The 13,657-nt window shown below is 36.2% G+C and overlaps 1 protein-coding gene across 2 annotated transcripts in view; it reads left to right on the top strand.

Moving 5' to 3' along the window:
* crppa (CDP-L-ribitol pyrophosphorylase A) overlaps nucleotides 1-13,657 on the top strand; it is a 34,496-nt gene that overhangs the window by 2,942 nt on the left and 17,897 nt on the right. For both annotated transcript variants that reach the window (XM_059514066.1, XM_059514064.1), the window contains exons 2-8: nucleotides 2,386-2,659; nucleotides 3,573-3,722; nucleotides 5,827-5,931; nucleotides 7,214-7,259; nucleotides 8,236-8,324; nucleotides 10,189-10,269; nucleotides 11,251-11,343. In XM_059514066.1, coding sequence (XP_059370049.1) covers nucleotides 2,386-2,659; nucleotides 3,573-3,722; nucleotides 5,827-5,931; nucleotides 7,214-7,259; nucleotides 8,236-8,324; nucleotides 10,189-10,269; nucleotides 11,251-11,343 — 838 coding nt within the window. The remainder of the gene's footprint in view (nucleotides 1-2,385; nucleotides 2,660-3,572; nucleotides 3,723-5,826; nucleotides 5,932-7,213; nucleotides 7,260-8,235; nucleotides 8,325-10,188; nucleotides 10,270-11,250; nucleotides 11,344-13,657) is intronic.

Here is a 13,657-nt window from a genome sequence, read left to right on the forward strand (position 1 = left end):
AGTCAGTATTTCTTTTTCAGGACCTCTGCAATTCGACTGGGAATGCTCTCAATCAACTTCTGGGCCAAATCCTGACTGATAGCAACCCATTCTTTCATAATCAATTCTTGGAGTTTGTCAGAATTAGTGGGTTTTTGTTTGTCCACCCGCCTCTTGAGGATTGACCACAAGTTTTCATAGGAATTAAGATCTGGGGAGTTTCCAGGCCATGGACCCAAAATTTCAACATTCTGGTCCCCGAGCCACTTAGTTATCACTTTTGCCTTATGGCACGGTGCTCCATCGTGCTGGAAAATGCATTGTTCTTCACCAAACTCTTGTTGGAAGAAGTTGCTGTTGGAGGGTGTTTTGGTACCATTCTTTATTCATGGCTGTGTTTTTGGGCAGAATTATGAGTGAGCCCGCTCCCTTGGATGAGAAGCAACCCCACACATGAATGGTGTCAGGATGCTTTACTGTTGGCTCGACACAGGACTGATGGTAGCGCTCACCTTTTCTTCTCCGGACAAGCCTTTTTCCAGATGCCCCAAACAATCGGAAAGGGGCTTCATCGGAGAATATGACTTTGCCCCAGCAGTCCATTCACTATACTTTCTGCAGAAGATCAATCTGTCCCTGATGTTTTTTTTTGAGAGAAGTGGCTTCTTTGCTGCCCTTCTTGACACCAGGCCATCTTCCAAAAGTCTTCGCCTCACTGTGCGTGCAGGTGCGCTCACACCTGTCTGCTGCCATTCCTGAGCTCTGCACTGGTGGCGCTCCGATCCCGCAGCTGAATCCTCTTTAGCAGACAATCCTGGCGCTTGCTGGACTTTCTTGGATACCCTGAAGCCTTCTTTACAAGAATTGAACCTCTTTCCTTGAAGTTCTTGATGATCCTATAAATTGTTGATTTAGGTGCAATCTTAGTAGCCACAATATCCTTGCCTGTGAAGCCATTTTTATGCAACACAATGATGGCTGCACGCATTTCTTTGCAGGTCACCATGGTTACCAATGGAAGAACAATGATTTCAAGCATCACCCTCCTTTTAACATGTCAAGTCTGCCATTCTAACCCAATCAGCCTGACATAATGATCTCCAGCCTTGTGCTCGTCAACATTCTCACCTGAATTAACAAGACGATTACTGAAATGATTTCAGCAGGTCCTTTAATGACAGCAATTAAAAGGTTTTTTTGGGATTAAGTCAATTTTCATGGCAAAGAAGGACTATGCAATTCATCTGTTCACTCTTCATAACATTCTGGAGTATATGCAAATTGCTATTATAAAAACTTAAGCAGCAACTTTTCCAATTTCCAATATTTATGTAATTCTCAAAAAATTTGGCCAGGACTGTATATTGGCTCGGGGAAGATCTTAAAGTGACAGCAGTCTAATATCCCTGCTGTCTGTCATTCATGTTAATCAAACAACAAAAGAGAAAATGAGAGGAATATGCAGGTTTTTTATGTATTTGATTACTTTATTCAATATATATAGCATTTTGTATTTATTTGTTCTACTGTACAAATAAATAGAAAAAAAGTTTTTTTCACATTTTTTGTCCATATGTTTGTATATATATATATATATATATATATATATATATATATATATATATATATATATATATAGGCTAGTATTAGTTTTTTGTGATATTGACACAGGTGACAAGAATTAGAAATTTTCCTATCAAAACGTTCCTTCATTGCTGGTGTGAACACAAACAGGTTCAGAGCTCCTGGATTCCTCCTCCGGCTAGCGGCCAAACTGATGTTTACCACCTGCTGTTGGGACTAAAACTTCTCATTTTGTGAAACAGAGCATATTGGTGTCCTGGCCTTTTCTTTTGCTACATCAGTTTGAGTTTTGTTTTTGGTTAGGAAGTTAGGTAAGCCGGTTGTATTTTTATTTTGTTCTAGATCCCTTTTTGTCTATGTTGACCTGTGCCCCCACCACCCCCCCTGAAGAGATGCTCTTTGTTTCAGTCTTAATCTTCAATAAATCTAACAATGGTGTTTTTTTGGTTCCCGACCGGAGTGATTTGTTCTTTAACTTGTTTGAAAACCCATATTTAAAGCAAAAATAACTGTATTGTGATGTATATCGTTACCATGAAATAAAATCACTCATATCGTTATATAAGATTTTGGTCATATCACCCACCCCTACCTAAATGGAAGTATCAAAAGCACATAGCGAAATTACTAAAAATGTAAATGAATTTAATTTAAATTTTTAACACAGACTATATTACTATGCAAGTAATACTAAAATAACTGCTAAAAGCAACATAACATACAATTTGTTCCATTACCCTATTATAACAGCGATTATGTTGTTTCTTTTTTTAAAACCTGACAAATGAAAGCTGTTCTATCTGTATTTTTTTTTTTTTACAGATTATCATGGATTGGAACTGTTGTCGTTGTGGTTGCTAAGGAGAATCATGACTTGATGATGAATATTGTCCAGAAATTTAATCACACAAAGGTAAAAGTAGTCCACGGGGGAACCACCAGACACAGGTCTATCTTCAACGGGCTTCAGGCCTTCAGCAGCACTACAGACTCACTGACGCCCAAACCCAAAGTGGTCATCATCCATGATGCTGTACGACCGTTTGTGGAAGAAGATCTTCTGTTGAAAATCACCCTAGCAGCTAAAGAGCAAGGGGTTCGTTTTCTCTTCTTAATCCAGATTTTGTTTCAAAGTAGTGCATTTGTATGGCATTTAATAACAGTATGGAGAAAAAAATGAAAATCTATGTTAATTTCTGCCCAAGATTATCATCTATACCACAATATAAAAGCCCCGAAATTAGAGGTAAATTATATTCAAGGTAAGATTGAATTCAAATATTCCTTTTTTTTTCTTCCTGTGGCTGTCATTTGGAATAATTCATTTTAAAACACTCCCTGAAATGTTTGTGGTGAAGAATGTCCACACTATGTGAACACTCCCTCCCTTAATCTGCTGTACCACAGTCTACATATCTGTCAAATTTATGAGGTGAATGAAAGTCAGACCACGTTAAGTCATTGAAAGACAATTCCTGATGCGGGCTTCAGAGATATGTGTGAAGCTGCTATATAATAAATATGGAAAAACTCCAATCAGAGTAACTCTTTTTAATATATGCTATAGAACAAGAATCCAGTACATATATCCCATCCTTCCAAGGCAAACGTCATGAAACTCAGCAGAAGACGAGAAATCCAGCTTCGTTTGTGGTTTGACTGCATCGCAGCCTTTTCCAATGTCCATAAATCACTAAGATAAACATATTGTTGACACCTCTCAGCACTACTCCTTACAGCATGAAACCGGATAAGATGTTTTAGTAATGTTTTTGCTGGCTTTAATGTGTGCGGTTGAAGATTTCTGTGATTTTCTTCTAAATCTCCCCTCCAAGGCTGTGACAAAGGCTGGAAAGCAAAACCCATATGTTTATGAAGCACTCAAAAGAATATGACAAGCATAGTGATTCATTGCCTGATCCTAATGCACCATTGTTTAGTAATCATGAATAAACACATTTTTACAAGGCATGTTTTTAATTGTCCTGTTGTCTGCCTTGTTTTTTCAGGCCTCGGGAGCGATACGTCCTCTGGTGTCCACAGTCATTGCAACCACGTCAGAGGGCTACCTGGACCACTCGCTGGAGAGAGCAAAGTACAGAGCCAGTGAAATGCCTCAAGGATTTCTTTATGACATTATTTTCCAGGCCTACCAGCGGGTATGAGCAACCCAGACACATTTATTGGTTGGAATAAACCTCAGATTCAATGTGCAAAGTAGATTAAAGTTGACTGTCACCTTGACTTTCCCACAGTGACTTTTTATGGTAATTTTAGGCATCTCAATAAGTTTATATGTTTTTATATACACTTTTAAAAACAAAACAAATTATACAGAGAAGTATTTATTATTATCATTTATATTAGAATTATGCACCAATGTTGCCTTTTTAACCCATTTGTTATTTATATATCAAAAAAATCTGTTTTATATAATTTTTGTAAAATAAATATTTAAAAATATATATATATTTTTTGTATTTAATATTTTATTATTTATATTGATTTATGTACATTTGCGTTTTGAACACAATTTTCTATGGGACTCTTCTATTTCTGTTTTGGTGTACGCATTTTTATAAAATCAGTATAGATATAAATATAATTATAATTATAAATAAGTATAAATATTTATGTAATAAGTGTCATAAATATTTTATATATTTTTCTACAAATATATATTTATCTAATAATTAATCATTGCACTGATGCTACTGTTTGAGCCCAATTTCCTGAGAAATTGCATTCATAATAATTACATTTTTAGATCCCTTTTAATGATATATTACTTCACTGTGACAAAGAAACACTCAGTATTCAAATCTTGGACCAACTTGCCTCTTTTGTTCATTGTCCCTGAAATTTGCATAAACCTACAGGTTATTCTGCTCTAAGGCACTGTGACTTTTATTATTATTCCCATGGTAATTAGTTGTGTGCCAAAATAATAAATCAGAATAGTTTAGTCTGGCCAAGGTTACATAGCTGACTACAAGCATTTCTTCTCAAGATCAACTCAAACAATGCTTTCACAGGAATGCTGCTTTCTCATTCAGACTAATAGCATTTCTCATGAAGGTGGAGTGTAGTGTATTTCATTTGAAAATTCATCAGCATCATCATCTTTGGATCTGATTAATCCTTTTGTCAAACTTTTGATAACAGTAAAAGATAGTTTAAAGTGTTAAAAAGAAGCATTGAGGTTTATAGGACTTCTGAGAAGACTAATTTTTTGGGTGCAGAATTGTTTTGCTTCTGGAAAACTTTGGTTTCAGAGTCTTGTTGTTTTTGGCTGCGATATCGAACATTTGCGTGAGTTTTCAGAGTCAAGTCACAGCTGTCTGTCCTCAATTAATTCTAAATAAAGATAAAACCGTGACTTGAAGAAATACAGAGGATGAGGCAATCTGAAGAATGGGTAATATCAAGCCCGCTTGGGTGTTACCCGACACTCCGGCTCTTCTGGGGCTTTTCTTCTCTAACCCCAACAGTGAAGGGTTGGGGTTAAGATTTATATGCTTCTCCTTGCTTTTTGAACCCAATTTTCTATGAGCCTCTGCCATCACGTGACATAAGGCAGTCCATACTTCTTTTTTATGTAGCATTCAGCACGTTTGATGCTTTTTACAATGGGGGTTATTTCAGGTGGGTGTTTTGAGCGAGGGTTTTAGGATGTAGCCGACGGCCATGTGTCAGAACCCTCTCTGTGGTAGCCTCGAAATGACTGATGCTGTTTCAGCATGCCATCCCATTGAGTCTCTTCAAGCTTGAGCTTGAGCTTTACAAAAGAAGAGACATCCAACCCCGTAAGGGTCTAGATGTGTGTTGATGAAAAGTGGGGAAAAATGCCAAAGGTTAAATGATTTCAGGACTTTCTCCTTTAATTTGCCTTGAAATAACAGCACCATGTAAGCAAAGCTCTTCTCTCCACCCGGGATGAAATATTGCTGTAGATATTGCCCTCGTAACGTCTCGGGTGGCATGATTTAGGCTTTGTAATCCAACCGCTGTCTTAGAGCAATTCACTCCAAGAACTCTATTCAGCTTTTTTAATGTGTTACCAGAATCAGGGACATTTCGTACAAAAATCCCATGCCCAGATGCTTGTTTCTATAAGAAACAGTATTTCATGACCACAAAGTTAGTTCCTACACAGGTGTTTGACTGGAGGTTTCTATGGTTCTGATTTACATCATCAGAATTTATCAAACTGGAGCTCGTTTCATTTTGTTCTGGTTTTTGTCCTGGTTTCTCCTTTTTCAGTGCAGTGAATTTGACTTTGAGTTTGGCAGCGAGTGCCTACACTTGGCCCTGCAGTACTGTGGCACGAATGCAAAGCTCATAGACGGACCACCGACTCTGTGGAAAGTAAGGAACGAAGGGTTTGACTTTTTGTTGTCATACATATAGGATTTATGCCATACATAGTGGGTCTTACAGGGTCTGAGATCACTTTAAAAAAGTATTTTTTAAATAATTTAAACCTGGAAAACATCTCTACATCTAGAATTACTAGGTCACCAAGTCTGCTTTCACATTAATCCGCATAAATTTGATGCATCTTTTCACTACATTTCAACCTTTTGTCCACACTGAGACAGCATTTTTGATCAGGTGACCAGTGCTGTGAGATCCAGCAAGAAGTGCACAGTGATGAACAGAAATGTCAGAGTGATTTAGTTTAAAGCCAGATGCAACAGTCCTGATGTTTTCAATAGCACTGCCAAACATGAGAAAGCACTGTGCCGTGAAGAATCCTTTTAGAAGGCTTTTCCATGAGCTTACTATGGATTTACTGTACTGCGCCTAGGTATTGTGGCAGAAATATCGTATTTACATATGGAGTTTTATTATATTTATATGATAAAATATATATTAATGTAGACGTACTAAAGGAATACTAGTTGTTATTGAGCTAGAGCATTTGTGCGTATTTTTATACTAAATGTATTTAGGCTACTGTTTTTCATACAAATACCATGGAAGCCATATAGATACATTTTTACCATGGTAGTGTGGTGCTATGTGTGGTTTTACATTTGGATATCATGATCTAATTGTGTTCTAACTCAAACAGTTGGAATATAGAAATTTTACCCTATAATGTAAATACGAGTTTTTTACAGGTTGTACAGATATTGCTGTTTTTGTTAATGAACAAAATCTGCATCGTGCCATCAAAGTCAGGGAGCACAACCCTGTTTTATGATTTAACACAATATCACCCATTAAAACATGAGGAAACTGAAAAATAAATTTCTAAATTAAGATATTTAAAAAGACTGAAAAAGGATTTTACTCATGCATATTTTGAAAATATTGTATTATTATAAATGTTTTGTATATTGTACCTCAGTTTTGTGAAATGTTCACCTGTTTGGCAAGAAAAATGTGAGAAATTCATATACTTTTTTTTTTTTTCTCCTTGTTATACTGATAATCTGCTGTCGTGAAATGTTTTGTACTGCATACAGCACGTACAGCAGTGGTCTCAGACTTTTGGACCGCACCATGTGTATATATGGCAACAAACAGTAAATCACTCCTAACAGTGTGTATGACCACAAAACTAATGCTCAGTTATATTTGGCACATTTCATTTAAGCAAAAACTGTTGTTTCTCTTTTAATGTGATGTTTTCCTTTTGTAGGTAACATACAAGCGAGATCTAGCAGCTGCGGAGGCTATTTTTAAAGGTATTGTATTTAAGTTGTGCAGTAAAGAAATACATTTTTCACCAGCCACTGATTTGAGTCATTGCTGGGAATACAATATTGCCATTCACTGTTGTTATTGCAGACTTGATGTTGTTTGATTATACATTTTAACTGGGCAAGTCAAAATAGACCGTTTTCCACAGTCAGGATCATTGGGCAAAAACAAACTGTTAGTAACGTGTATGTAAATATACAAAAAGATATTGTGAACCACAAAGGCTAACCACCATTTCAAGATGTCTAGATGTTGTCTTTTTATACAAACAGGCTTTTTAAGAGAAATGATAGAAATGACCTGTTATGACCTGTAAGGTATTAGCTGATCCAGCAAAGGGCCAGTTCTCTGGTTTGGACAGAAATCGAAGAATTGGATAAAACTTTTTTTCATAAGAAAGAGGTGGTTCAGTTATATTTGTGCATGCTTTTAGCAAAGTTTCCTTGCCCTTATTTACTAAGATTATGACCTTTTCTTTTCAGCCAGTGCACTAAGCTGCTGTTTGCTTGTAACCCAGTCTTAAATACCAACCTAAGTGGAATAAAAAAACTGATTGGCTAAAAATGTTTTAAACTTGGCTGAGTATTGGGTCTTCTACCTCTTCCTTGCAACAAAGCATCCCTCTGGCTGTATTTAAAGTTTGCTTTGCCTAGTCCAATATATCTGTGCTTTTACATTTAATGAAAGGTCAGGAAAAAGCCATTCATCCATTAATTCAAATACAATGATTGTTACCAAGACACTCTGGTTAACTTTGATATTTTTCAGTATGAAAGAAGCTTATCTTGAGTCCTGAGAAAAAATGCTTAAAATTTTACTTTACTTTACAACACTTTTTGGAGTAGCTTCTCCAAAACTGGTTTGGAAACAGGGTTAAATTACATGAACTAAGGTTACATCAAACATACTCTTGCACTTTATTATCTGTTTTGGTAAGCATTATTTTCATTTTATCTTCAGAGACTCTTTCAATGTCAGCATGTATCATCGCAGGAGCTGAAGCAGAAGCCGTTGAGTTGGCCAAAGCACTTCAGAAAAATCTGAAAATGGTATGTTAAAGATGACATCCCTCGTCTTACGGTTTAGTTAAATAGTCATTGCTTAGGAATGTGTTGCATATGTAGATGTTAAAAAACTCTTTAAAAACTCCTTTTACCCCAATTTCCTACTCACCCCGTCCAACAACCCAGCTTTCACCTGTCCTGCAACTGCATGAGGACTAACAGATGGTGAGAGCGATAACCTAGCCGTACCAATGGATGTGCTTGTTGAAATGGATAAGGTGTCTTGTACAAGTGTGACCACCTTCCCATTTATTCCACACTGATTTTTGGAGCCGGTCCAGCTGGAGACATGTCTTTACGTTGTAGCTCTCGCTGTAGGAGATCCATCTTCCAGCGCACTGACAAAAAGGAAATATGACGAGTTTTATTCAGGCTTTGTGCTCTGGAAGCCCATCCTCTTTTGTAGCTATTCCAAGTTCTCCATCAAGCACATGTCCTCCTCTTGATAATGTTGCAAACATGAGAGCACCCAGTGTCCCGTACGGCTGATTGGATCCAGACGTTGCCGCTCCCCCAGGTGCCGGCTGGGGTCAGTTCTCCCGAGCCGTTCCTACAACTCGAGGGAGATGAAAGAAAAGGAGGAGATTAGAGATGAGGAATCAAATTTGTCCCAGTGCCATTTGTAAATTTAAGCCCCATTACAGTATCTCCATTACAGCGAAGTGAAACTCAAAGCTGGGACCATTCCAGGCGTGCAGGTGGTACGATTGGCTCTAGGTACGTGTTTTGGTAATAAAGGACAACAGAGAGTGATAAGATGATCCTTTTAGCAAGATGTAATAATTACATCCACGTATGCTACTGATAAGAACTGGACCGGGTTGCTGTCTACTTTCATCAAAGCCTCAAGTTCACTAGGGTTGAACACTTTTTTTTTTTTTTCTAGGACACAGAGGATTAAAGTCCGATTCCGTGCTCCATAAGGTGCGGATCCCGAACGTGGCAGTTCGTGTATGACTGAGAGTGATATTCACATTCCTCAGCTGTGGGATTTCGAGATAATTTAGAACGGAGAGCGTGTAGGTAGTGTATATATCATTTTAAGCCACATAAGTAAATCTCACACGAAAGAAAATCCACTTTAGATCCATCGGAGACTATAAAATTCCATTGATACTGCATAACTCTTGACTGTAATGTATTCCTACGTCAACCTCGGATTAAGCCACAACATGAGCCGACATGATTCCCAACACGTAACTGTGGTTAAAGCTGAGTTCCTTGCCCGGTAAAAACACATTTCTGTATTTGAATAGTTTACAAATCCCTAAGAATGATCAAAAAGATAGTTTGTTTGTAAATATGCGCAAATGAAAGCATTACCAGAATTTTTGCGTGATCTGGAACATCTAATGAGAACCAAGTGTGTGGCTTGTTTTTTGCTCATTATGAAGCACTTATTTTTGCTTCGCCACCATTTAAATAACCTGTGAACAGTATCTCGTGTGGGCTCAACAGCCCAACCTGGTTCAGATGTCGAAATGATCTCTTAAATCCACAGTTCGGAGCGAGCCGATTTTCGTCTAAAGCCGCAGTTGGTTATCTTTCAAAAGCGAATAAGTCCTTGCATGTGTTTCCAATAACAATTTCATATTTCCAGTTTTCTCGTCAAGGTCGAGTCTGTGCCAAACACTTCTGTTTATTTCTGTTTATTTCATCTCTGTACAAGACAAGGATATGATTTGATATAGAAGGACTAAAATATGATTTCATATGCAGAGCATATGTGGTTGCGTTGCTTTTTATGAAAAGGGATGAAAAATTAGATCTTAATAAAGAAAAGTTTTGTCTGCCATGAAGGTGAGATTGCTTGTTTTATTGAATTTGGGCTCTTTTCTCCTTTTCTCAGATGGAGACAGACGTCATTCCATGTGCAAAGGAAAGTAATACAGAGTACCTGTCCAAAACCCGAAACTTTATTCACATATCTGTACGTCAACTATATACACACACACACACACACACACACACACACACACACACGTAATTCAATGTTAAAGTTGACTTTTTAATGCGTTTACCTGGTCTTACTGTGAATGATTGACCTGTGTATTTTATTTCAAAAAGAAATAACAGCTTGTCTTTGTAATATTTAATCAAAATATTACTTTGATCTCTCTCTGAAATACATTCACTTTGTTGCTGAAATAAATAAGACAGTCTAGTCTATTGGATAGTGTTAACTAATAGCCAAATAACTTTTTTTTGCAAAAATACATTTAATCTGTATTCATTATGGAGTCACAAACTACCATTTAAATGTTTGAGGTCTTTTAAAAGAAGTCTCTGATACTCACCAAGGCTGTGTTTATTTGAACAAAAATTCTTCTTATATTAGAATTCTCCTTATTATAATAAAAAAAAGCTTTTTTATATTTTAATATATTTACAAATTTTATTCCTGTAATGGCAAAGCTAAATTTTCAGCAAGCATAGCTCCAGTCTTCAGATTTAAATGATCCAATATAATAGATTGAAAACATTTGTGGAATGCCTATTTGAAAAAGATTATTTGAAGAACAAACTTCAAAAGAACAGCATTTATCTGAATTAGAAATATTCTGGCACATTATAAATGGTTTTACTGTCACTTTTGATTTATTCAATCCGCTCTTTTTGAAAGAAGTGTTAATTTCTTTACAATTTTTTTTTAAATTCCTCTATGTGTGTGTGTGTGTGTGTATATATATATACACACACACACACACACATTACTACTATGAGCTATTTCTTTGTAAATACATAATGTAAAACATTTCTAATAAATTTTGTTTATTCATTTTTCTAAATGTTCTGTTTATTTTGTGTAAGTTGTCTTATACTTATTCACAGTAAGATTTACAGCCATAATTTTTGCGCCCTTACAAATTAGTTTGGTGTGACATTAATGTTATTTGTGCCTTTGTTTTAGATGACTGCTTCGAACTTCTCGGGGACCCTGGACATGGTGAAACGTTTTGAAGATATCGACCATGCTCGTTTATACCCAGTAGTTGTTGTTTGGGTAAGATTCCATTCACCCCATTGACCTTTTCAGTGTTGCAAGTAGAAAACTTTTTGATGAAGTACGCTCACTCAGGGACTTGTCTAATAAGATTTTACCAGAAAAGATTTCAGAATTTGTACCACAAGTTAATTTAGAAAATCTTGTGTCATTTTAACTGCTGTGTTATTTTGTTTTTATTTTCCTGGAAGTTATTTGAACCTTAGGTTGTTGCCGTAATACCAAAGATATTATTCATTGTGTGAACACACAGTGAAGTATTTGAGAAAATTTGATTGTGAGAGGCGAGAGTCTAACCTTAAACTCATTTTGTCATTTTCATTGTGACATAGAAACATACAGGGCCCTATTTAACAATCTAAGTGCAAGGTCTAAAGCGCCGATAATGCACCTGAACACACCTCTTTTTTAGACCAGCATGCCGATGGGTGCACAAATGGGCGCAAATGCATTTGCTATTTAAACAACGTGGTGCAGAACTGGAAAATGAGAACTGCGTCAGAGCTGAACCTAGCAAAAACACTTGTGCCGTGCCTTGCGCCGGGTGTATGATAGGGCCCACAATGTGCATCTGATCACAGAAGTGCTAAAACTTACTGCCGTTGCGGTGTTGGCAGTTGGAAAAACCCTCGATGTATTGTTTGCTGGTTCTTGTCCAGCATTTGTACCTCAGAACATCTTAGTCTTAAACTCTGGGAATGTCATCACTCTTACCTTGATTAATTTCTTAAATGTGTTATTAAAAGCATAAAATCTGTGCTCCTGCAGTTTTGATCTCTGAATCCAGGGATCCGCATTCCGCAACCAGTGTGGGAATCCAGCTTTCTCAGAATCCATATGTGCTTCCTTTAACATTCCCTCTGAAGGGCTGTTAGATAACCTCTACTCTCCATCATTATGTTTTCACTCGTTGTTTGGATTTCACAGATGCTTTGTTCTTATCATCGCCACAGATGTGATGATAGCACATGTGGCTGAGAGAGCGTGTGATTGCGAGTAAAACCACAAGCCGCGCTTCGAGATTATTTTATAACGAGCTGCTCAGAGGTTTGCTTGACTTTCTTTACGCTTACATTTGGATCCGCTTAACATTCTATTACATTTCCTGTTGGGCTTTCAGTTACCTTTTTTGTACTTGTAGAGATACTTCGTTATGAAACTACAAAAAATCTGTTAGAATCAGAGTAAACCGCATTTCCCCAATTTATACTGGGATATGACCTCTGTTAGAAATATGTTTTTCTTCAAGAAGTTTGCAAAATGAGCAAGGCCTGCTTTATTTGGTACGGATGCGTACAAGCCACATCTTCCTAAAACGGTGATGTAAGCGAACGGAAAAAGAAAGTGCATTAATTTAACAGATCGGTGAATGCTGGGTCAGTTGCAATGGAAACTTTTCGCTAAGAGCTGGTTCTTGCTGTTTTGCATGGGAAGCTCAACCTGTCCAAACATACAGAGAGCACTGAGTGTTTATTAAAAAGAGTACTATGAGGTACTTTTGAAATTAATGGGCCTGTCCCACGGCTGTATTTTTAGAATAGTTTTTTTTTTTTTTTTTATGAAAAGGAAATGTTTAATTGAAGTAAGTGCAGGTTATTATGGTATTATAAATTCCCATTTGGATTGAACGAGTCATTGTAGGTGATTTAGATAAGTATTGTAATGTTTATTAATTCCTGTATTGGTCAGTAATTTGCCATGTGTTATTTTAGCAGCTGAACCCCTTTGACCTAAAATATTTACTTAAGTTTATCTTGAGATTTTAAGGTAATATTTCAATAATTTAACAACGCATTCATATGTTCACATTTGTCTGATGCCTGTTAATGACATGACATGCAAGTAATCAAAAAATGTCATCTTTTTAGTAAGTGTTTCATTGTTTAAAAATGTATTTATTTATTCAATTTTAGATTTCAAATTGAATTCAACAGCATATTTGCTTGTTCACATTTCTCTAATATCAGTTAAAGGTAATAAACAAAATATTTAATATTTTTTAGTAAGTGTTTTATTTTTTAATAATTAATTATTTATTTCAGTTTAGATTTTAAGTTGCAGGTAAACAAAATACTGTTTCATCAGATTAGTAATTATTTTTATTTATTAATTTATTTCGCTTCAGTTTAGATTTTCAGTTTACATTTCAATAATTTAACAACTACAATGGTTACACGAGATGCAGGTAAACAAAATATAAAAAGTGTTTTGTTTTGTTTTAATTGTATGTTGTAATTATTTATTTTTGAAATGTTATTTGAATAACAATAGCAATTAACAATACATGTTCATGTTTATATTTCACTTAATGGTT

Source organism: Carassius carassius, chromosome 28 (genome assembly GCF_963082965.1).
Source record: "Carassius carassius chromosome 28, fCarCar2.1, whole genome shotgun sequence".
In the NCBI taxonomy this organism is placed as follows: Eukaryota; Metazoa; Chordata; class Actinopteri; order Cypriniformes; family Cyprinidae; genus Carassius; species Carassius carassius.